Source organism: Pristis pectinata, chromosome 17, assembly GCF_009764475.1.
Source record: "Pristis pectinata isolate sPriPec2 chromosome 17, sPriPec2.1.pri, whole genome shotgun sequence".
Lineage (NCBI taxonomy): Eukaryota > Metazoa > Chordata > Chondrichthyes > Rhinopristiformes > Pristidae > Pristis > Pristis pectinata.
The window spans coordinates 16,729,770-16,755,272 of record NC_067421.1 but is presented as its reverse complement, the minus strand read 5'-3'; the positions used below and the strand labels follow the sequence as shown (position 1 = coordinate 16,755,272).

Below are 25,503 nucleotides of genomic sequence, written 5' to 3'. Positions count from 1 at the left end.
TGGCATCCTAATATTTTAATTCTTTGCACACCCTGTTCCTTTTTTTTTACTCAGAAGCAGGTTTTACCAAAACAGTGTTTAGTTTTCAGACTGCAAGCTTGGAAATAGGACTGACAGGTTTTTAGTGATTCAGTCCATGTCTCCTGTCTGTAAAAGAAATTCGATCGTGAAATTTGAATTTCTTCAGATGAACCATTTATAAGTCAGGAGGAAGTACTCATTTTAATTTTGTATATTGGAAGCATATAGAATGTTGAAAATTATACAGTTGTCAATGGTGAAGACTTTCATCATGTGACTGTAATCTTTAATAATGAAAATAGAAAGTAGTAGAAACACTCAGTGGATCAGGCAGCACCTATGGAAAAGAAACAGTTAACATTTCAGGTTGAAAATCTTTTAACAGGTTGGGAAAAATAGAAAACAAGTGTCAGTTTTATTAAAAAAAAGGTGCAAGCAAGGAATGTAATATTTTACAGCAGCAGTGAACTTGTTCTGGGTTAATAATTGGTAATAATTGGCTCATTGATCAGGGCAGTGGCTTTCTGAATCCACTGCTATAGTTGTTAATCGTAACCCTGCATCTCAGTGAAAGCTGAATGACTATGTCAATAGTTGGTTAAAGGCAACCTTGCATCACCACAATTCTCCCTTATTTTGGAACTTCTTTTTGGTGGCTTGCACTGCAATATCCAGATGTGGACCTCACGAGCTGGATTTCCAGTCGGCAGCTGCATGCATTAAAATTTCCTTGATTTTTCATTTCTTTTGCGCAGGTGACAAATTGAACATCTGACACTGCAGTAATCTTAGTGATGTTAATTGTGCTACTGTTACTGAGAAAATTGGGCCTGATTTTAATTCTGAGGCAGGAATGCAAGCAACAAAGCAATCATGTATGCCTGTTTGGGAATGGCCGGCTTGGTTGTTAAATAACAGTTGGGTCTTTAACATGCTATTTGCTATATTTCCATGCAAAAGGATCAGTGAGACACCAGGTGTTGTCCAACACTAAAAATGAGCAGTGGGAGCCATTGCTGGGTGTGAAGGACATGGTTCCCAGCAGGTTACCAGTAAGAACACCAGGATGATAATCCTATCCTGACAAAAATTAGGAACCAAACTTAGCTTTCTGGGGAATTGTTCTGGCATGCTGGGGAAGAAGCTGTTGCTACCCTGCTCTGACTTCAAGATAGAATAGCAGAGCATACGCCATATTTTTAAAGACAACTCTGGTTTCAAACTCACAATCAATCTGATTAGGTTGAGATGAAAAGGGAGACAGTAAAGTCTTGTGTTGTTTCATTTTAACTGGCTTCCACTAGATGGGACAAGTTCAAATTGACCCTCATCAGATTATGATTAGGATTTTGCTTTAATGCAAAGGCAAACACGGGGTAAATTGTTATTGAATAAGTTGTACTTTAAAACCATATTGCTACAGTCAAACACACATACACGATAATCAGGCTAGGTTGCTGTCATGAATTTTCTGTGCAATGGAGAGAGGTTATTGCATAGCAAGTTATAATTACTTGCATTCAAAGCGGCACCATATGGCTTTTTAAAGATTTTATTAAAGCTAACAATCTAAGTAAGCAGTTCAATGGAGTGCTGTTTGATTTAGTTGTTATAATGTTCATGTAACTGCAAGGAACATCATGTCCCAAATGTTTACTAGATTAACTTTATGAGGACTTATCCTCCTTGGTATCTAACTAAAATAGTAATTTTCTTGCTGTCTGTGAGCCTTATAATTATAATTTTAGAGTTGAATGTTGTAAATGAAGTACTTTGAACTTTGTTTAGATAAGTTGATTTAATATTGAACTCAAGTTTGAAGAATGCTTGGTAGTATTTTTATGAGAAATTGAGACTCTGCAGTAAATGTTTTGATGAGATTTGGGGCATAAATAAGGCAAAGTAAATTGGATATATGAGACAGAGAAAATACTATGGATCTTTGATTCTACTTTATATTGCATCCATATTTGTGGAAAACAGAATGCTAGTATTAGAACTGACTGCCTGGAACAGGTGGGAACTCTGTCTGAATATTAAAACAATCCCTACGCATTGCCTGCATGCAAATTCCCAACATGCATACACAGCATATGGTAAATGATAAACATATGGACATCTGTTGAGAAAGCTTAAGCACTCTTAAGATACTTCCTTCATTTTCAGTTTGTTCATTTTCTGCTTTCTTAAGCTCATTGTCAGGGTATAGTGCTTCTGGCAAAGACAATATTTATCAGTGATCCTTAGTGTCCCAGGAGAATGTGGTGGTGGGACTTATTTCGAGAAGGATCTGGGTGTCCTTGTGCATGTGTACAGGCACAACAAATAATTGAGAAAGCTGTTGTTATTACTAGAGGAAATGAATTCAAAAATAGGGAGGTTAATGTTTCATATAGGGAGGGCATTAATGAGGCCACATCTGGAGATTTGTGTACATTATTGGCTTCCTTATTTAAGAAAGGGTCTTAATGCAAAGGAAGCAATTCAAAGAAGGTTTACTAGATTGATACATGGAATGGAGAGATTGTTTTATGAGGAAAGGTTCAACAGCCTTGGTTTGTATCCACTGGAGTTTAGAAAAGTGAAGGGGGTTGGGGGGTGGTACATGATTGAAACAAATAAGATCCAGAGGGGCCTTGACAGGAAGGCTTCTCTTGTGAGAGAATCTAGAGCAAATTGTCAGGCCCTGATGGTGTACCTGGCAGGTACTGAAAATCTGTGCCAATCAACTGGCTGGAGTGTTCAAGGACATCTTTAACCTCTCACTGCTGCAGTTAGAGGTTCCTGCTGAGCAGGGTGAGCTGCCTCAATGACTATTGCCCGGTAGCAGTTACATCTACTGTGATGAAGTGCTTTGAGAGGTTGATCATGGCTAGAATTAACTCCTGCCTGAGCAAGGACCTGGACCCACTGCAATTTGCCTACCGCCAAAACAGGTCTGCAGCAGACGCAGTCTCACTGGCTCTTCACTCGGCTTTGGAGCACCTAGACAACAGCAAAACATATATCAGGCTGTTGTTTATCGATTACAGCTTGGCATTCAACACCATCACCCCCTCAGTACTAATCACTAAGCTTCAAAACCTGGGCCTCTGTACCTCCCTCTGCAACTGGATCCTTGACTTCCTTTTCGGGAGACCACAGTCAGTGTGGATCGGTAGTAACATCTCCTCCTCACTGACAATCAACACAGGCGCACCTCAAGGATGCGTGCTTCGCCCACTGCTCTACTCTCTCTACACTCATGACTGTGTGGACAGCTCAAATGCCATCTATAAATTCACTGATGACACCACTGTTGTTGCCAGAATCTCAGATGGCAATGAGGAGGCATACAGGAGTGAGGTAGATCGGCTGGTTGAGTGGTGTCACAACAACAACCTCACACTCAATGTCAGCAAGATCAAGGAATCGATTATGGACTTCAGGAAGGGAAGGTCGGGAGACACACACCAGTACTTATTGAGGGGTCAGTGGTGGAAAGAGTAAACAGCTTCAAGTTCCTGGGTGTCAACATCTCAGAGGATCTATCATGGGCCCAACATATTGATGCAATCATGAAGAAGGCACACCGGCAGTTCTGCTTCATTAGGAAATTGAGGAGATTTGCAAAGACTCTTGCAAATTTCTACAGATGTATGGTGGAGAGCATTCTGACTGGTTGCATCACTGCCTGGTATGGGGGCTCCAATGCGCAGGATCGAAAGAGGCTGCAGAGAGTTGTAGACTCAGCCAGCTCCATCATGGGCACAACCCTCCCCACCATCGTGGACATCTTCAAGAGGCTGTGCCTCAAGAAGGTGGCATCCATCATTAAGGACCCTCACCATCCAGGACATGGCTTCTTCACATTACTACCATCAGGGAGGAGGTACAGGAGCCTGAAGACACATACTCAACATTTCAGGAACAGCTTCTTCCCCACCGCCATCAGATTTCTGAACGGTCCATGAAGCCATGAACACTATTTTGTTATTCCTCTTTTGCACTATTTATTTATTTTTGTAACTTATAGTAATGTTTATGTCTTGCACTGTACTGCTGTGCAAAACAATACATTTCATGACATATGTCAGTGATAATAAATCTAATTCTGATTCTGAGCTAGAGGTGACTTTAAAAATAAGAAATAGACCATTTAACATGGTGATGAGGCATTTTTTCCCTCTTTGGGCTGTGATTCAAATGATGATGAAGTTTTGAAGTCTTTGAATATTTTTAAAACAGAGATAGACAGATGCTTGGGAATCAAGAGGGTGGAAGATTGCTGTAGATAGACTGGGAAGCGGAGGTGTGGTTAAAGTCAGGTCATCCATGATTTTATTGAACGACAGAGCAGGTTTAAGTGGCCGAGTGTCCTCCTCCTGCTCCTAGTTCATATATTCTTTTCAAGTTGACTTTTTTGTGAGGAAAGTGCTCCAGGAATTTGACACAGTGACATTGAAAGAACAGCAATTTGTGTCCAGTTCAGGATTGTGTGTGATGTGAATGAGAACTTGAAGGAAGTGGATTTCCCATGCACCTGCTGCCCTTGTTCTTCTAGCTGGTAGATGCCATGAGTTTGGGGAGGTGTGGTTAACTAACCATTAGGACGTTGTCTCTTTCCCAACAGTGATTCACATACCCACAAGTCATGCTGGGTGAAAATGAAGGGAATAAATATTTAAGATTAGGGTATCAATTAAGTGAAGTATGTTGTCCTGAATGATGTGTTTTTCTTGAGTGTTGTTGCAGTTACACCCAACTGCTAAACTCCCGACATGCTTTGTATAATTGATGTCATTTTGTTTTGTTATGAGCATTATTTTGTTTTCTTGAGAAAATCCCTTTGAGCTTTTTAAAGGAATAAAACAAGCAGTGGAGGGATGCCAAGTTAAACTTTCTTCTGTGCCCAACGTCTCACACCCACATGCAGAGGCTGTTAACCTTCCTTTGGGAAAGGATTGCAACATGAGAAGACCTCTATCTCTAATGCAGGCAGTGCATCAGTCTAGATGATATCAATAAGATATGAAAAGACCCGACGAATTGTAGTGCCGCTTCCTTATATTGCCTTGAAATTGGATTGCATGGTGCTGGTTTTGTTGGTGCTATACAATTGAAAATTGATTGAACCCAGAATAAATAGTGTTTATACCATTTCTGGGTCAAATCACTCCAACCATGAAATTGGACCAGACACCTCCTGCTGTGAGTCACCCTTGTGCACCACATGAGATATCAATATCAGGGTAGCACATGGTGATGTCATGCCTCATGCTGTGCTCCTTTTGGCACATTGTAGGGAATTTGGACTTTGTTGTCCTTGGGAGGCACCCATTGCAGTGCAGTCCCAGAAGAATGCAGTGGTAATCCCGGTGTTCTAACCTCAGAGGCCTGCGAGTTTGTAGGATAGATAAATCCTTGGACTCTCCACCCCATCCCTGCACGAACCACCCATATCCCACTCTCTCACATCTCCCAATCATCCCCTCATTAAATATTCAAAACCCATTCAAAGATGGGTTGAGAGTCGGGTAAGGCAAAGAAAAAAAAATGTATCTCCATGTTTTTTTTTACCACATTTGCTATATTGCAACCTGAATGCTTTTTGTTGTGACTATCTTTTAGCCTGTAATCATCCTTGCTGCTTCCTCCTCCACCATCAAAGCCAGTCCTTGAAAACTAAAGCTCCTGAGCTTTGGTGTCTTGGGTTTATGCAGTTATGTAGGAAACAAAACTGAAGTACATGTGACACTTGGAGGAATAATAAACTCAAGTATATGCGTTGCAGGCAGCAAAACACTTCACTCGAAAATGTTCAAATATATCCCAGTGCACCTCGTACTCTTCATATTCTCATATAAATGACATATATTAGTAATATTTAAACATTTGAAGAAAACTTCCACTGTTGAAAGGAACTCCAATTATGAACTGTAATTGCCTCTAATAAAACAGACAGAAGCATAATCATGTTCAGTTTGTGGCAAATCTAACAAACCCCTTCAATCCACTCTAGAGTGTGTTCTGGCTGAACTGATACTCACCATGATAACTATCTCAGCTGAGACTTTTTGTGCTGAGAATTGTTTTTAAACTTTTGAACAGATGTTTTAGACAAAAACTGAACTTAAATAGAACAGTTGTGTTGTTGATGTAATATTTGTTAAGAATGTAATTTTAAGATAGCATTGTGACTATTTTCTTTGCAAATTCTACTCATAGAAATGAGATTGTTAATTAAATGCATAAGCTTACAATTTCACATTTGTGGAATAAGACCATTGCATATGACTGTTTATGTGTTTTGTACATGGTATGGATTGATAATCTCAGTTATCTTTCTCGTCTCATTTTGTTTAGATACATTGTCAGTGCCTCGATGGTCCCCACAGATTCCCGCAGAGATCTTGGAAATTCGATAAAAACACAGGTATGTTGCAGTGAATGCTGAGATGAAAACATCACTCCAATTAGATGGTATGTCTACAGCAAGTCATAATCACAGCCTTAGCAGTAACAGATGCAACAGCAAGTCTATAAAACCAAGCAATACAGATTTTTATTGCTCCTCACCTTCATAAAGGAAAAGGACTTTGAACATCAAGACATCTTTGAATGGGACCAGTATTCAGCACATCAGAGAAACCTCATTGGTTGCTGGTTCTCAAATGAGTGAATAAAACTGATTAATTCTGAATACTGACCAAGTTACAAAGAAGTTCTAAATGATCAAAGGAGAAGTTTGAATTCACCAGATTATATTTAATTTAAAGACACACAAATGTACAAGTTCCCTTCTTTCTCCTTGTTGGGCCTTGCTCCCAATAAATTATGAAATTAAATGAGCAAGAAATATAAGAAAGACAGTAAGAACTTCTGCAAGTAAATGAAAGGAGAGTAACCAAGGGGTGAATACCTTAAAGAATGACACTGGGGGAATTAATAATGGGAAATAAGGGAATGGCAGAGACTTTAAGTGAATATTTTGTATTTGTCATCATAGTAGGAGGAACGTAATGCATTCTGATAAGAGAAAGTACTGAGAAAAAAGTGGGAGGAGCTTAAAATGATCACAATCTTACTAGTCGTTATTTCCACCCTTCCTTCTCCCATATGCCAATCACCTCTCCTCACCTGGATCCACCTATCATTTTCCAGCTCCTGAGCGACCTCTTGAGAGATTCCACCCCTTCCCCTCACCTCTTTATACTGGCTATCTCCCCTCCACTCTTTCAGTTCAGATGAAGGGTCTTGACCTGAAATGTTGACTGTCCATTTCCCTTTACAGATCCTGCCTGACCTGCTGAGCTCATCCAGCATCTGTAGTCTTATGTCTAAAATCTGTACTAGTGACTTAGGTGAAGGGACAGAGTGCACTGAAGCCAAATTTGCTGATGATACTAAACAAAGTGGGGAAAACAAGTTGTAAGGAAGGCTAAAGTGTCTATAAAGGCCCCTCAAGCTTGCTGCGTTATTCAATAAGACCATGGATGATCTGTTCTTATCCTCCACTCCACTTTTCTGCCAGTTCCCCATAATTTTTGACTCCTCCATCGACAAAAAATATCTCTCTTGGCTTTCAATTTATTCAGTGACACACTATCCACAGCCTGATTAAATGAGCAGTCAAAAAATTTGTCAGATAGAGTAACATGTAGGAAAGTGTGAGATTATTTTGGTAGGAAGAACAGAATGTTATTTAAATGGAAAGGAACCACAGAATGCTGCAGGACAGAAGGATTTGAGTGTTGGAGACAAGAGACTGCAGATTCTGGAATCTGGAGCCTTCTAAGGGAGGAACTCAGCAGGTCGAGCAGCATCTGTGGGGGTAAGGAAATGTTGATATTTCAGGTTGAAACCTTGCATCAGGGCTCAGGATTTGAGGGCTCTTGAACATGAAACATAGCAAGTTACATAGAACATAGAACAGTACAGTACAGCACAGAACAGGCCCTTCGGTCCACAATGTTGTGCTGACATAGTTAATCTGTCTTACCTACAGAATGTCCATATCCCTCCATTTTCCTCTCATTCATGTGCCCATTCAAGCCCCTCTTAAAAGCCCTCAATGAGTTGCTTCCACCACCCTATCAGGCAACGCATTCCAGGCATCCATCCACCACTCTCTGAATAAAAAACTTACCCCTTATGTCTCTTCTGAACCTACCCCCTCTCACCTTTAATGTATTCCTTCTGGTATTGGATTGCTCAGTAATGGGAAAAAGATACTGCTTGTCCACCCTATCTATGCCCCTCATAATTTTATACACTTCCAACAGATCACCCCTCAGCCTTCACCGCTCCAGAGAAAAGAGCCCAAGTTTGTCCAGCCTCCCCCTGATTAGCACATGCCCTCTAATCCAGGCAGCATCCTAGTAAACCTCCTGTGCACCCTCTCTAAAGTCTCGACATCCTTCCTATGGTGAGGTGACCAGAATTGCGCGCAATACTCTAAATGCGGCCTAACCAGAGTTCTATAGAGATGCATCATAACTTCTTGACTCCTATACTCAATACCTCGATAAATGAAAGCAAGTATTCTAGAAGCCGCCTTAACCACCCTATCTTCCAATATAGCCATGGACTTGCACCGTCTCTCTGCTCTTCAACACTGTTAAGGGTCTTGCCCTTAAGAGTGTACTGCCTCTTGACATTAGTCCTACCAAGGTGCAACACCTCACATTTATCTGGTTTAAACTCCATCTGCCATTTCTCTGCCCACATCTGCAACTGATCTACATTATGCTGTATCAGTTGCCAGTCTTCTACACTACTCACAACTCCACCAACCTTGGTATCATCTGCAAACTTACTAACCCACCCATCAACAAACTCATCCAGGTCATTTATGTACGTCACAAACAGCAGAGGTCCCAGTACAGATCCCTGCGGTACACCAATACTCACTGGCCTCCAGCCTGAATAAGTCCCTTCAACTACTATCCTCTGTCTTCTGTGGGCAAGCCAGTTCTGGATCCGCATAGCCAATTCTCCACTGATCCCATACACCTGAACTTTCTTGATTAAACTATTATGTGGGACCTTGTCAAATGCCTTAGTTAGTTTACAGGTACAGTAAATAAGGGGGAAGGCAAATGTAAAGATGGCCTTTATTGTAAGGGGATGGAGTATAAAATTACAGAAGTCTAGCGACAGTCATACAGAGCATTAATGAGGCTAAATCTGGAGTACTGTGTCTAGTCTTGAGGAGGAATATACTTCCATTAGAGGCAGTTCAGAGAAGGTGCAGCAGGTTATTTACGAGGATGAAGGCATTGTTTTAGGAGGAAAGTTGGAGTAGACTGAACAATGTGTACACAATGGAGTTTAGAGGAATGAAGGATGATCCAATTGAAATATATAAAATTCTGAGAGTGCTTGAAAGAGAGGATGCTGAGAGGATGATAGGGAAATTTAGAACTAAAGAACACGGTTTCAGAATTCACCCATTTAATACAGATCAGGAGGAATTTCTTCCCTCAAAGGGTTATATGTGTTTAGAATTCTCTGTCTAGAGAGCTGTGGAGACTGAATCGTTGAATATATTCTAGGTTGAGGGAGGCACATGTTTGGTTCATAGGAATCAAGGATTATGGGGAACAGGCAGAAAAGGAGATCTGAGGTCAACATCAGAAAGGCATAATCTTATTGAATGGTAGTGCAGGCTTGAGGGGCCATTTGACCTCCTGTGCTTCTACTTATGTTCTTAGGAGAGCAACTCCTGCTCTGTAGCTGTGGCATGCCTGTGTCCCCGACCAGCTGCCTTGAAATAGAGCTGTAAAATAGCACCAGCTATTCTCTGGAAAAAGCACTCTAACATTGTACAACTATGTTTAATGTAAGGAACAGGTGGTCTGATGTGAATAGCTTTTATTCATTCACAGTTCACGTTGGTGAAGATGTAGGAACTTACTGTACTTAATAATTTCAACTTCTTGGATTTATTAAGGAAATGATTCAATTGTTCCCATGACTTGTAATACTATGATTGTAAGTCATCGACTGGCTAGTTAAAGCATATTTCCAAAGTTGCAAAGCAAACAATGCTCCCAAACAGGAGTATTAAAACAATGCTACTCATTTCTCCAATGCTTTTTTTAAAATGGTGCCTGTAGATCTCAACCTTCAAATGTACTTCTAATGCGATAGTACCAGTTTTATTTTCTCTGAAGCACTTCCCCTTTTGGCAAGTGAAACACTGGCAATGAAACTTACAACTGAACTTCACACAGTTGTTGGCACTTAGCTGCATATTTGCAATGCCAGCTTCTAGGGGCACTCATACAACTTAGGTACTTTGCTGCTGCAAGGGGAAGGAAAGTGACAAACTGCTGGAGGAACTCAGCAGGTCGAGCAGCATCTATGGGAGGAAAAGAATTGTCAATGTTTCAGGTCAAAACCCTGCATCAGAAAGAGTCCTTCACTCCACTGAGTGAGACCTAGAAATATTAATGGAGGAGAACTGCCCAAAGAGAGAGATCTTTGTGCCAAGGAGACCCAAAGGACATCAAGAACAACAGTGGCTGGGCAGCTGAACTGACCAGCAGAAACAACACACCCTGCTATTGAAATATACTGCCTTGAGCTGCAACCTGTAATCTCCCTCTCCCACACTCTACTGTACATCCCCACTAGCCTTCTCCTGAATATTTTGCTCCCATGGTCCTACAATCTTGCAACTACATATACATTCATCAAGTGTGAAATCTGTTCCCCTCGATAATATGTCTTCTTTTCTAAATGGGCCAAAAAATTAGCACCGAACTCTTTCTTTATTCAGCGACGGTCTCCAAGGCTCAAAGGCTGAGTAGGAGAGTCTTTGTTTTGCAATTATCATTGTCCCCTACCAAATCATTCCCTCGCTTCATACATTTATCACTTTGTTAAAAAGGTTCTGCATGTGTGTTAGAGACTTTCCACAAACGGTCCACTTGTGATGATTTGCCATGCTCTTGTTTGTGTCCTTATTGTTGCAAGCTCACAAGGAAGAAACTACCAATGGTTCATTCATAAGAGGAGCAGGAGAATGAAGAACCAGTGATGTGTCAACAGAATGGCAGCCTGCTCAGATACTAGCATTAAATAGGCAGATCATAGGCCTCAAGGAACCACTTGCATGAGGAAAGTTAGCCAGTAATTGTGGGCAGCAATCAAACAAGAAAGTAATGAAATTTATTTTACCTGCTTGCTGGGATGTAGCTCTACACAGTCATACTTTCCCAAAGGAATTAGAGTAGGATTATGGGAACAAAATATTCAGGAGAAGGCTAGTGGGGATGTACAGTGGTGTTTGGCACATTGTTCAGCATGTTGGACCAAATGCAAGAGATGACTAGGAGCCTGGAGAAGTTCATTTCACACATCCTGCAGGAGGGCCATGGAGAGTCAGAAAGTATCACATCTACTCTGGAAGTAGTTCTGTGCCAGTCCACCTTTAATACTTCAGCGTTATAGTGGATTTCTACCTCCTTGGAGGGAAAGACCAAGGCCATTCAATTTTTTTTTGTTGCCACTATAAAATTTCAGGGTAATCCCATCAGAATTTTTTTTTTAACTGAGCCAGCAGCATAGATCTCCAGCATAAATAAATTGCTGTCCAGCAATGGTGATGCCAGATTGAAAAGCACTGCAGCCATCAAGGAGCAGACGGCTATTTTGTAGAAGTTGTTTGTCAGGGTTAGCAGAGGTCTGGAGACTTTTGCAATGGTAATGTGTTCTGGATTTTACTCAGAGTCTTGAACAGACCTGTCATGCACTAAAGATGAACGCTTGATCTCCTAATCTTCCTTGTCTGTTTTCTCTTTACTACCTCAATGCACTTACGTACGGCATGACCTGACTGGATAGCATGCAAACAAAGCTTTTTCACTGTATCTTGGTATATGAGACAATAAGGAAAACCAATCCAATCTGATTTTTCATCTCCTCAGATGCTCTCAGGCAATGCCTCACCCATGCCCTACAGTCAACTTCCTCAGACTGCAGCCATTCTTGTTGGAATGCAACATCCAGAAGTCATACCTGTTATGTATGAACGGAGCAAGAACGATAACAGTGCAGTAGAATAAATGTATTTACTAATCCATATTAATCAAAATACAGAAACTGAACAACTTACATTTGTAGATCCATGAGAAGGTCTGCGGAGACCTAAAAGCATGCAAGTCCCCGAAAGTCCCTCTCCAAAAGTGAAGTTGCACACATCAGAGGGCGCTGTCGCTTCTGCCGAGCGATCGGCCGGTCAGAGCGCACATGCGTATAGGCACAGGCATGCGTACTGCCACATTCACACCATTGATCTGCTGGGCGATCGACTGATCGGCACGTGCATGTGCATAAGTGTGTGCATTCGCCGCATTTGCTGCATTCTCCGTACGGTTCATCCTTACGGTTCAATACCTCTCAGAGCAAAAAATCATCAAGGCCATCCAGCACAGACTTGTGCTTTCTCCCACCACAGTAAAGGGACAACTTTTCCAGCAGCCACAGAAAGAGTACTATGGCTATGTAATAGGAAAACGATATCTACATGGAAGGCAAGCACAATATTTGCTAAGTAGATTATTAGTTGTCAAATGAGTTTCATATAACATTTATGATTTTAATAATTTGGTCCAAAGAGAGGTTATGCTAAATAAAGCAATTTTGTTTTAGTTATTTTAAACAAAGAAATTTGCAGGGCTTTGTGTGACCATGTTCAATAGAGATGAACTGTTACGATATTCCAAAGCACCAGAATTACTCCTTCCAGCATGGGGAGATATCAAAACACATAGAAGCATAGGTGTTAAGGCATGAAAAAAGGTAAGCCAATGTCAGAGCTTTAAGGGTAACTCCTTGACCAGTGTGACCAAAGTGCCCACTAATGGGGAAGACACTAATGTTTCCCATTGCAGGATGGTTCAGAAGGTTAACTGCACTCAAATCAGATACAAGTTTATATACTCTGACTCCAACCTTTGGTCTCTATCTCTGATAAATAATGAGGTTTCCATCTCAGACGATTATGCATTATATTGCACTGACAACACTGTGTAGTCACACTTAAAGCCAGTCTTAGTCCTCGTTGCTACAGAAGAAAATGGTTATTTGGAACTTGACATTGTCATTCTATCCATTGAGAGAGAATCCATCTCATGGTGTGTCAAGTCCTATTTCAGAATTCTTGAAACAAGACATTTTATAAGATCAGTTGACATTGCTGCCAGTGCTGCATCGTCTTCAGGGCTTTCTCCACTACGAATGGTCAGATCTCAGATGTCAGTAAGAATTTGTTTTCATTTCCCTTACCTAACTTGGAGCACAATACTTCCTTGGCTGCCTCTTGGAAGTGTGCCAGCAAATTGGGTAAGCGTTGAGACCTCCTTGTTGAAAGACCTTTAACTCCATCGTCCTTGCAGAGCTTGTTCAACAATGCATGGCACCCTAGATTTTCAGTGCACTGGAATTTTACAACATTGCAAGATTTGTTGGGCACATGTGTTTAACCCTCATTTGTAGGCTCCTACTCAAATTTTGTGCCTTAAGAAAGTTAATCTCAGTTTATTGTGCATGAATGAAAACAAGAAATGAACCTAGAAAAATGGTAACTACTCAGCAGATATTCCATGAGGAGATTCATCGTTTCAAGTCAAGGACCCTTCATCTGAACTGGAAAATTGAGAAAACAAGTGTGTTTTAAATTGCAGAGAGGGGGAGGTGTAGAAAGGGAGTAGTGGAGAGGGAATGTCTGTGATAAGGTGGAGATCAAAGTTGTCAAGGCAGTAATTATTTTGAATACAGGCAATTAGAGACAGAAGAGAGAAAAGAAACAAATTGAATTTGAAATATGTAGCCATATCTGTAGAGAGAGAAAAAAGTGGGTTGCTGAGATTTCTTCTGACATGAACATTGTTGGGGAAGAGCAGTAATAATTTTACCAGCAGGCCAGGCTCAAATAATTCTCTCACAAGGGAAAACAAAATCTTTTCAGGAATGAGTGTCTCAGAATGCATTAACAACTTCTTCAATGTTGCCTCATCAATCTACCAGAGCTTATTGGAGTTAGTAATTCATTTTCTTTGACAAGAGCAGAAAAACTATGTTTGTGTTTTTGAAACCACATCTCAAATTCAGAATATGTTTTCTAGAGATAATTTACTACATACCAGGGCATATAGTAATCCTCTGAAGTGTGACACTTACATTTTGTTGAACAAAACTTGTGCAAAATAGCCAGGAAAACAGTTAGGTTGCCAATGTTTGGATAGGCTTAATTTCCATTTTTTTTCTCCATAAATAAATATGAAGAAAGATATCTTTTCCAATAAAGCAGGGTATCCTTCATTTTAGGTTGTAATGGGTCAGTAAATTTTCATTTTAACTGTTGTAATGTGTTAAACTATTGGTTGTTATCCCAGTAACAAGATAAATGGAAAAAACCTTTTAGTTTGACTCAGTTCTGTCAGACAATATTACTCACATTTTTATTAATCTCTGACCCCATCCTTCAAAACCAAGATGTGAACAGATGCTGCATTGTGCTGGTAAACATGTTGAACTTCACTAATATGCAAAGCAAAAACAATTACTTTAAAAACTGGCAATTGAAGTCAGAAGAGTGAACAGAAAAAGATTGAATCAGAGAGGTATAGCAAAGTGATGGAATGTGTCATTGACGGTGCTTTCAAGTGGCACTTACTCAACAGTGCTGCTCACCAATGCCCAATTTGGGGTTCACCAGGACCACTCGCCTCCAGATTTCATCACAGATTTGGTCCAAGTATGGACCAAAGGGTTGAATTCCAGAGGTGAGGTGAAAGTGATTACCCTTGACATCAAGGCAGCATTCGAGCAGGTGTGATGTCAAGGAGCTCTAGTAAAACTGAAGTCAACAGGTTAGGGTCATACCTCACACAAAGGAAGACGATTGTGGCTGTTGGAGGTTAACCATTTTAGTCCTAGCTATCATTGCAGGGCAGTATCCTAGGCCCTACCATCTTCTGCTGCTTCATCAATGACCTTCCTTCCATCATAATGTCAGAAGTAGGGCTGTTTGCTGATGATTGCACAATGTTGAATTCCATTTGCAACTCCTCAGCAAATGAAGCAGTCCATGCAAGCCCTAGAAAACATTCAGGAATGGACTGGTAAGTGCCAAGTAACATTTATGCCACAATAGTACCAGCCAATGAGTATCTCCAACAAGAGACAGTCCAACCACCTACCCCTGGCATTCAAAGGCATTATCATGATCAAGTCCTTTGCCATCAACAGCACTGGTGTCATCAATGACCAGAAACCCAATTGAACCAGCGATGTAAGTACCTTGGCTATAAGAGCAGATCAGTATTATCTGGTGGTGAGTGGTTCACTTCCTGACACCTTAAAGCTTGTCCACTATCTGCAAGGCACAAAGCAGGAGCATGATGGAATATTCTCCACTTGCAGCTTCACCAACTCTCAAAAAGCCCGACATGATCCAGGACAAAGTAGCATGCTTGATTAATACTCCAACATTCACCATAAACATTCATTCCCATCACCCCTCCTGCACTGTGGGTGTGATGTGTACCATCTACAAAATGCACTGCACTTGCTTGAACACCACCCTCTAAACATGTGACCTGTACCACCAAGAAGGACCAGGGCAGCAGGCGCATGGGAGTACCACCATTTGCAGGCTTCCCTGCAAGTCACACACAATCCTGACTTCAAAATGATCCCTTCATTGTTGTTGAGTCTAAATTCTGGAACTCCCTACCCAACAGGACTGTTGAGGGTATTATCACCAGTAGGATGTAAGCATTTCAAGAAGTCAATTCATCACCACCATCTCAAGGGCATTTAAGGATAGGCAAGAAGTCCTGGTCTTGCCAGAAACACTGAGGTCCCAAAGAAAGTATCTGCCTTGATTGTGAATGTTATTGGGCTTGTTAACTGTGGGACGCAGTGCAAGTGAATCCCAAAAGCCCAAATACGTAGAGCAACGATCTAGTAATAATCTCGTGTTACATTCTCAGTAATATATTCCCTTATTGACTTAGCATTCTTGGGGTTTGAAACTATTCAGTAGTCTTCCTCAGTGAAATACTGAACTGAGCTAACGTAAAATGGAGAACAGTTAAATCTTAAAGGAACTTTATTACTATAACATATGTTGCATATCCTTTCCTTTCACAATATAGAAATGGTGGTGCAGAGAGGGCAAAGACATTCTCATTCATAGGCTGAGAGGGATTTTAGCTCCCATTCCTCATTTCTTTCATTTATATGTAGAAACTTTCCCCAGCAGAAAGAATTTTGGTTATTTTTAAACAGTGACCCCCTAATTCTACATTCTCCCACAAGATGAAACATCCTTTCCACAACCACCCTGTTAAGACTTCTCAGAATATTATATGTTTCAATCAAGTCCTGTCTCACTCTTCCAAACTCTAGTGGACACAAGCCAAGCCTGCCCACTCTTTCCTCTGCCCATTCCAGGCAGCAGTCTTGTAAACCTCTGAACTGCTTCCAATGCATTACTATCCTTCCTTAAATAAGAATATCAATACTGTACACAGCATTCTAGATGTGATCTCACCAGTGCCCTATAAAGCTTCCCTACTTTTGTTTCCCTTAGCAATGACTAATAACATTCTGTTAACTTTCCTTCTGACCTCCTTCACTTATCAGCCAATAAAGGATCTCGACCCAAAACGTCAACTGTCCATTTCCCTCCATAGATGCTGCCTGACCTGCTGAGTTCCTCCAGCTTTTTTGTTTCACTCCAGGTTCCAGCATTTGCAGTCTCTTGTGTGTCCAGGAAAATGTACGGTCCTGTTCTCAGCAAATTTGATTGATGTGGAAGCCACCACAGTTCCCACTCTTGGACATATAGTTGAAGTGGTTAGGTTGGGTCTTGATGATAACACGTCCTTGATATTAAGAGGATGGCTTAGGGTGGCCATGCATTTTAAAACTAGAATCAAGCAAATCATCATTGACTTAACTAAACTCAACTTTAACTGAAAACTCATTTAGTTTCTGCCAAGTTGATAACGACTTGGAGAATTATGAGTTATGTATGAAGAACTCAAAGTGCTTTGTGTATTCATCATTATGTTTGCCCACATTTTGACTTTGAAAGATCTAATTATTTATATTATTTCATGCTCTTAAAATCCTTATCTTTATTCAGAGAGTGGGTTGCTGGGGATATTAAACTCACAATTAAGATAGAGCATGCCATGTAAACCATATATTGAACAATTCTTGTTAATTGATCAAAAATTAAATCACATATAGTTCCTGCGAGGAATGGAGTTGGACTTGGTGGGGACCTTTTCTCATACCCTTCCAAATAATTTGATGGGAACTAAGCCATTTTCCACAAGGTTTTTATTTGCCTCTGATTAATTAAGATGCAGTACCTGGCCGCAGTACCTGGCCACAGTACTGAAAGGTGAGTTTTTAGGAGTTCTATGCAGGTAATTCTGGAAGGAAGTGTCCAGAATCCAGGTTAGTGATAAACTGGACATTTTCTTTAGTTTATCCCTGTGACATAGTATGCTAGTGTAAATGGATTTTTGAAAGACCAGAAGAATTATAACAGAAAAACTAATGGTGTTGTGGGTAGCAAGGAAGGTTGTCGAAGGCTATTGTAGGATACAGATCAGATGGAAAGTTGGGCAGAGCTTTGGCAGGTGGAACTTAATCCTGACAAGTGCGAGATGATGCATTTTGAGATGTCAAATAGAGGTAGGGTATATACAGTAAATGATAGGGTACTAAGGAATGTTGATGAACAGAGGGCCGTTGGTGTTCAAGTCCATTGTTCCCTGAAACTGGTAATACAGGTAGATAGGGTGATGAAGAAGGCATATGGCATGCTTCCCTTTATGGGTTGGGACACAAAATATTAAAGTTGGGAGGTTATGTTGCAACTTTACAAAACACTGGTTAGACTGCACTTGGAGTATTGTGTGCAGTTCTGGTCACCACACAATATGAAGGATGTGATTGCACTGGAGAGAGTGCAGAGGAGACTCATCAGGATGCTGTCTTGATTAGAAGACTTTAGTTATGGAAGAGATTGGATAGGCTAGGTTTGTTTTCCCTGGAGCAAAGGAGGCAAAAGGGTTACCTGATAGAGGTGTATAAAATTATGAGAGGCATAGATAGTTGGAATTTTTCCCATGGCAGGGGTATCTAAAACAAGAGGGCATTTGTTTAACGTGAGAGGAAGCAGTCTAAAGGGGGTCGGAGGGGAATATTTTTCACGCAGAGAGTTGTTGATATTTGGAACTCACTGCCGGAGGAGGTAAAGGAATCAGATACAATCACTATAAGAGGCATTTACACAGGCACTTAAATAGGCAAGGCATAGAAGAATATGGACTAATGCAAACAAATGGGATTAGTGTAAATGAGCAAAATGATTGGTGTGGACGTGGTGGGTTAAAGGGCCTGATTCTTTGCTATACAACTCTATGACTCTATAAGTGGTGGATTATGCTTTCTTCAACAACTTCTACTGATTTTATTTCTTTGGTACATATGGCAATAACAAACACATGCTCTTGCTTACATTAGATCAAAAGCAATGTATCATTTTTCAATATTGAATGAATAACTTCACAGTTTACATATATTTTATTTTTCCTGCCTATTCACAGTAGGATTGTTTCAGTCTAATTAAAAGTAATAATGTAATTGATTGATCATAAATAATTGATTTTATTTTAATTTTCCTGTAGATTTTCCACCAAGTATTGGATGTCTCAGACCTGCACAGTATGTGGGAAAGGGATGCTTTTTGGCTTGAAATGTAAAAACTGCAAGTATGTAATCAAATCAGTTTGGAATGTATGTGCCTTGTTTCCCTAATTTCAGTGATAATAACTAGAGAAAGTGTGCTTTTTAATTATGTCAGTGAGGGATAACTGGAGTTTTTGTGGGTCCAATTGAGACATCGCATGGAGCCATGGTTTAATTTCTCACATGAATGGTACAATCTGCAACAGTGCTGCAGTCCTATACTGGGGTGTAAGCCTAGTTTCACTGTGCTTAAATTCCTTAATTTCAAAAATCCACAAGCTATTGACTGATAAGCAAGAGTGCTACTCATTAAGCGATGGCTGAGAGCAAGGTAGAGAGGAATTTTGTGCACTTATAGTTGCCTTCTACAGAAAATAAATATGGCTTTCCATTCTTCATAAAATGCTCTTAGAGGCATTAATGCAAGTCTGTATACCTCCAGTGTTATTATTTCCCACTATGTATGCAGAAGCTCAAGGTGTAGCATGGGCACCACAGAGAAATCAGGTGGTTCTCTAATGGCAGAGAATGTCAGAGGTTGAATCACCCTGTATGACAATTGTACTTCTGAGTGAATGGCTCAAAGGTGAGATTGGCAGAGACTAAGAGTAGTTTGCCAGTTGCCTTCTTGCTTGAATGCACAAATGGACAAGGAAATTGAATTGGTTAAGCCAAAAATCTGTCCATTTTTTACTGAAATAAAATATTTTCCTTTGTGCATGAGTAAGACAGAGGGAACTGATGCCACAGTGTTCAGCCTGTTTCAGTCTTTGACCCTTCGTGGGAAATTAAAAGTTAATCAGTTAATAGTTCTGATGGTTTGAAATATTCAACTGCTGATTTCAGGTTTGCACTATTTAGATAAAATTAGTGCATTCCCTCTTCTAATGATATCAAACCAATCTGCTGATGACTGGAAGTCGAATCAACAGCAAAATTGTCAGGTTGAAATAATGGACGTCATACTTTGACTTTCCAGTTTAGTCTTCAGGAACAACCAAATAAACAACAAGTAAAATTAAGTTCTAAATCTAGCAATTGACTCAGCTCAGATCAGAAAACAAAGAAATTAATATATGGTGAAATCATAAATGTGTTAGTGTTCACATGTTTATAGTTTTGCTCTGGTACTTAAGTGTGGTGCTCATATGGTGCTCAAATTGATACTTCTTTCTAGTTATTCCCATCTTGCACAGTTCCTGATCTGAGTGCATTAAATGACACAATGCCAGCTGATGGCTCCAGCAATTTGTAGTGAGCTCCAGAAGTTCCCAACTGTGCAGATATCTCTATATCCTGCTAGCATTGTGTAGGAGGGCAAATTAAAAATATTTTCTTAATTATACATCCACTCAATTTACATTCAGCAAGTTACCCCTTTTTCTGCAAATATATTTTTCTTTGAATTCATGCTCAAAGTGAGAGATTTCTATTACTGCAGTAATAGATACTTAGGACAATGGAATCAAGGTGGGTGGATGTTAACATAGAGATCAGCTATGATTTATATACATGGTGGAACTAGCTGTGGGAACATGATGCTCTATTTTACTCTAAAGTGCATCACAAGGCAAAGCTTACTTTCCATCCTGTCTCATGGACAGCAGCAACTACCATGAAATCATTCCAGGTCCCTCAGGAAATGTATCCGAAATCAATCAAAGAACAATGTACCAGTTCATGCAGTAAATGACGGATGTCGTTCCACCTGGGCAATATGTTTGTTCACCCACTTTGTAGAAAGCTTAGTGCTTTGCCAGAGTGCATGGCATAGATAGCCTGTGGCTGTCCAGGCTCTTCTATTCAATTCCTAGTCTTTTTGGAGTAGTAGTCAATTACTTAATGCAGAGACAGGAAATGTGATATAATGTGGTACATGTGGTCACTGGGATGATTGCTCTACATGATGAAACAGTGGTTGAGATACTTGGACAGATAATGGTATTATTTTGCAGTATACTCCAGCCAAAATCTTAAAGAACATTATAGTGCATTGTGTGTACTTTTCCCATATAATAAGGTATTACTTTGTAGACAAAGGGGTCCAGCTGTGACTGTTGGCACTGAACCAATAGATACATTTTTTGAACCATGTGTGTTGCAATTTTTCACATTTCCAATTGAGTGCAAAGTTCATGATTCCCTTCCATAAAGGACTGGAACACTGACAGATAGATCAGTCAAGCCAGGTGACTGGATCAGATTGGTGGGCTAATTTACACCCCAAACAATTTATTTTCTATTGACTTCATTTTCCCTCTGGGCAAATTAGATAAAGATGCCCCCAATGTATTTCCTTACTTCTTTTATCACAATAAATACAATAATAACTAGAAGCAGAATTGTACTTTTACAGGGTCCCACATAAGCCTTAGTCAGTGATAGAATCCTCACAATCTCTTGTTCATCTCTAGAGCAGATGGCAGTAAATGGGATGGAACCTGACCAACATGGGAATCTGACCTCCCCTGCCACTTTGGGAGGCTCAAGCAGAGTTACAAACTGAATTTAGCTTTACTGGAGCTTGCCAAAAAAAAACACAACTCTGGAGAGGATAAACTACCTTCAGAGGCCAAATTGGTTCCTCATATAATGGACCAAGAGGATTATTGACAGAGATTTAAAATACCAGTCCACTCTCCAATCAAAAAAAATGATTTGTACCTTGTTTGGAAGCAACTATAATCACAAGATACCAAAATAGCTTAATAAATGATCTTATGATTAGAGTCATTGAGCACAGAAAAAGGCCCTTTGGCACATTGAGTCTGTGCTGGTCATCAAGCACCCATTTACACAAACACTATTTTACTTCATTCACTCCACATCCCCATCAACTTCCGGTGATTCTACCATCCACCTTTACACTAGGGACAATTTACAGTGGCGAATTAACCTATCAATCTGCATGTCTTTGGGATGTGGGAGGAAAACAGAGTATCCAGGCAAGCCTATGCATTCACGGGGTGAATGTGCAAACCCAGCAATGGAGGCCAGCATTGAATGTGGGTTGCTGGAGCTCTGAGACAGTAGCTTTACTAGTTGTGGTACTGTCCCCAGTGAGAAAAGAGGTAACAGAGAATCCTATTTAAAAATGTCGTACACATGAAGTAATGCCACTGTATTTTCCTATAATAATATTTTAGTTTTCCTTTCTTTACTAGGTTGAAGTGCCATAACAAATGCACCAAAGAAGCCCCACCTTGTCATTTACTTATCATTCATCGTGGAGGTGAAGTTTAAATGTTTGAATTATGTTATTTTTATTTGTACTTTGACTCAGAAGTGTTCTACATATTTGTACCTTCTGAAGTTAGTCAATTAGCAAATTTAATGGATTAACTGACTATTCTTTCTTTCAATTTTGTTTATGTCTAGATACATTTTTCCTGACATTCAATGCACTTACTTTACTTCACAAGGCATGGCATGTTCAATAAATTTTACATTGTTTTAATATTGTAATAGTGATGAGATTCCATAAGAGTAAGTTGAATCTGTATTAATAGAACTTGTATGACAATATTTCTACTGTTTTTTCAGAATAATCCTATTTAATCTATAGTAAGATTTATAACTCCTTGTGCATAAAATGTCACCAAAAAATAATGGACTTTCCCCATGTGTATCATGGGCTTCAGTGTTGATAGAACAATAATATGTTAGAGATGGCAATAATATCTGTAAGCACAATTCAAATAACTGCTGATTTATGCACACTTTATGTAACCAAATATCACCTAAAGCAAGTTTCAGAGTAGAAGAAATAGTAGTCATTTTCATGTGACTTTTAAATCACTATCTTGTGGTCATAGATTTCAGGAGATCAACATCCTGTACTAAATCTAGCTCCAGGAACAGATTCATAGACCGATAGAATTCATAGATCTAGATAAAGATTAGTAGAATTTCCCTTTCTCTGATTCTGGATAAATATGATAGCAATATGAAATTAACTTTATTTTGTTTGATCTTGACTAATTTTAAAAATGGAGTTGCTTTGTGAAAAGGTCATTTGGGGAAATGCACCATAAATTGAGTCTTTTATGGCTTTCATTATCTGAAGGTATTTTGAAAGTCTTGAATGCAAATTTTCAATGAGCACAGATGCTCTTTATCTAAATATCTCTTAATCCTTAATGTGAGAAATGTGACAAATCCTTCAAAACAGGGGTTACCAACTGCTGTTCACTTGGCAGAAGCTGCCCTGAGATCTGGCAATCTATCCTTTGAGACTCAACTATCCAGACCTATGAATTCACATTTCTGCGTGTCTATGTGTTTATGTTTCTGGAGCTAGATTTAGTATAGACATGTTAGCGAATGTTGGTCTCTTCGGATCTGTGGCCATAGATAGTGATTTAAACGTCATGGCAAAATGACTGCTATTTCTACTACTCTGAAACCTAGTTTAGGTGATATTTGGTTGCATGAAGTTTACATAAATCAGTAGCTATTTGAATTGTACTTGAATATTTAATGGCTATTTCTAAGCTGTTATTGTTCTATCAACACTGAGGTCCATGACACTCACATGGTCAAGTGCACTATTTTTCAGTGACATTTTTTATGCAACAATTTCTGTTAATATCTTAGTTTTTTTGGTTGAGTTTTGTGGGCTTGAAGATGCTTTTCAAAGAAAAATTGACTCTTTGGTAAAGAAATCTGAATACCAAGAATTTTGAACAACTTTAGAAAGACAGCTTAACAACAAACTGGCATCCCTTTTGATGTATGCAGTGCAGATTCATGAAGACGCGAGACTTTGACATCTGTACTTTAAAAGATACTTAACCAATTCTAAGGAATTGCACAGATATATCATTCTCACTTCAAACACCTTTTAACTATTTCACGCAAGTTTGAGGGAGAACTAGTGTAACTAACTAACTCAATGTATTTGAGGCTCATGCAGATGAAGTAGAATATTTTATTTGGAAAGATTAATTGAAGGAAATTCCCAATAACCTTAACCAAAATTATAGCATTTTTTTTTATCTAGGAATTATAGTAAGGTTACAGAACAGGAAGCCATTCACCTCACCACGTCCAGGCCTGTTCTGTGCAAGATCAATTATCCAGTCCCACTCCCTGCCATGCAAATCTTTCCCTTTCCTTTTGCCCACACAGTATCCAGAATCTTACCAATCTGTGCTGAAATCATAATTACTTTTCGACTTTAAAAAAATATGCAAAAATTAAGTTTTGTTGACCCACTCTCTTCCAATAATACAGCTGCTACTTTGGGCTTAAGTGGTAAAAATCTTCTATCACATGATTAAATCTCCAAAATGACAACCTGTTGTTTGTTTGAGGAACAAATAACTTCTAGACTTCTTTCCAAAGACTCCCACTTTTTGTAAATGCTGAACCTTGCACTGGCCTCCCTTGATCAATGAATACTTCAAAAACTAGACTGGAACTAAGTTGTTATCCATTCATTTTTCATATCTCTCTCCAACAGGATGAAAGCAGTGTACTTTCAACTTTGTAGGAAAAAGTTGCATTGAAGAAACAAGATGTTCCTTTAAACTTGTAGGATTAATTTTGAAAATTCTCCTTGTCACATGCCCTGAATATATTAGAAAATAGTTAATTTTCCCCATGCCACAAATTCTATTTAAAATATAGGGTCATAATCTACATAAACCTAAAAGGGTGGGGGGGGGGGGGAGGGAAATACATAGAAATTGCAATGTCTTTTTTTCTAATCAACACTGCCTTGTTCTTTATTTGAGGGTGCTGACTTTAATATGGAGAGCCATCATTACTAATCAGCTAAGTGATTAATTATGAAATAAATCATGGTCATGCATAATAATAGTAATATGCAAAGCTTTTTCCTCACTTGTAGCCATCTCTGATTTTCAGCAAGACTTGTGCGAACAGAATCTGTGCCATGTGACATTAACAATCCTCTTAAGAAGCCACCCAGGTACTCTGATCTGCACTCCAGCCAAACACTGCCAAAAACCAACAAAATTAATAAGGTGAGCTATTGTGTTTTCTTACAGTTCATATATATCAGACCAATAAGATTATCATGGAAGTTACACATTAATCACAATGTTTTTGGAAGTCAATATCAGATGGCTGATCCATGCTGCTACTGTTATACACTGGTGGCCAATTTTGATTGGGCTGGAATGTTGTCACAATTTAGAGAGTGGACTGGAAGAAATGTGAGATTGGGGGCCCCAAGGGAGAGCTGTTGAGAATGATTACATTTTTAAACTTGAAGAGAACTGGCCTGAAGCAGATCCTGGCACCAGACTCCATGAGCAGACTCTTTTACTTACACAGAAAGATGGCTCACATGTGCCGTGCAAGCCACCTTCTGTATAGATAGCCTGCAATTCATGGGTACGAAGTCACCAACAGGGCATCAAGTGTGCATTGGGTACATATTCAAGTGCTGCTGTGTGTTAGTGTGCTAGATGCCTAGAGCACCTGGAAGAAAAGGCTCAGACAGTAATTCTCAGGCATCTGTCTTTAAATTCTCAATTTTCTTTGACAATTACTTGTATAGGAATTCAGTTGGAATTGCACCGCAAAATCAAATTTCAAGATCTGGAAGTACTCAGCAGGTCAAGCAGCATCAATCAGGAGAGAAAATGAGTCAATATTTTAGGTCAAGGACCTTTCATTAGAACTTTTGGGGAAAGAAAAGAGAGATGAGACAAATTGAGGCAGGGAGGTTTAGCCACATCAGTGGAG

The 25,503-nt window shown here is 39.6% G+C and overlaps 1 protein-coding gene across 1 annotated transcript in view; it reads left to right on the top strand.

Moving 5' to 3' along the window:
- Positions 1-25,503, top strand: part of ksr2 (kinase suppressor of ras 2) — a 298,317-nt gene that overhangs the window by 181,037 nt on the left and 91,777 nt on the right. The window contains 4 exon segments of the mRNA XM_052032133.1: positions 6,367-6,436; positions 18,726-18,809; positions 21,951-22,018; positions 24,658-24,776. Coding sequence (XP_051888093.1) covers positions 6,367-6,436; positions 18,726-18,809; positions 21,951-22,018; positions 24,658-24,776 — 341 coding nt within the window.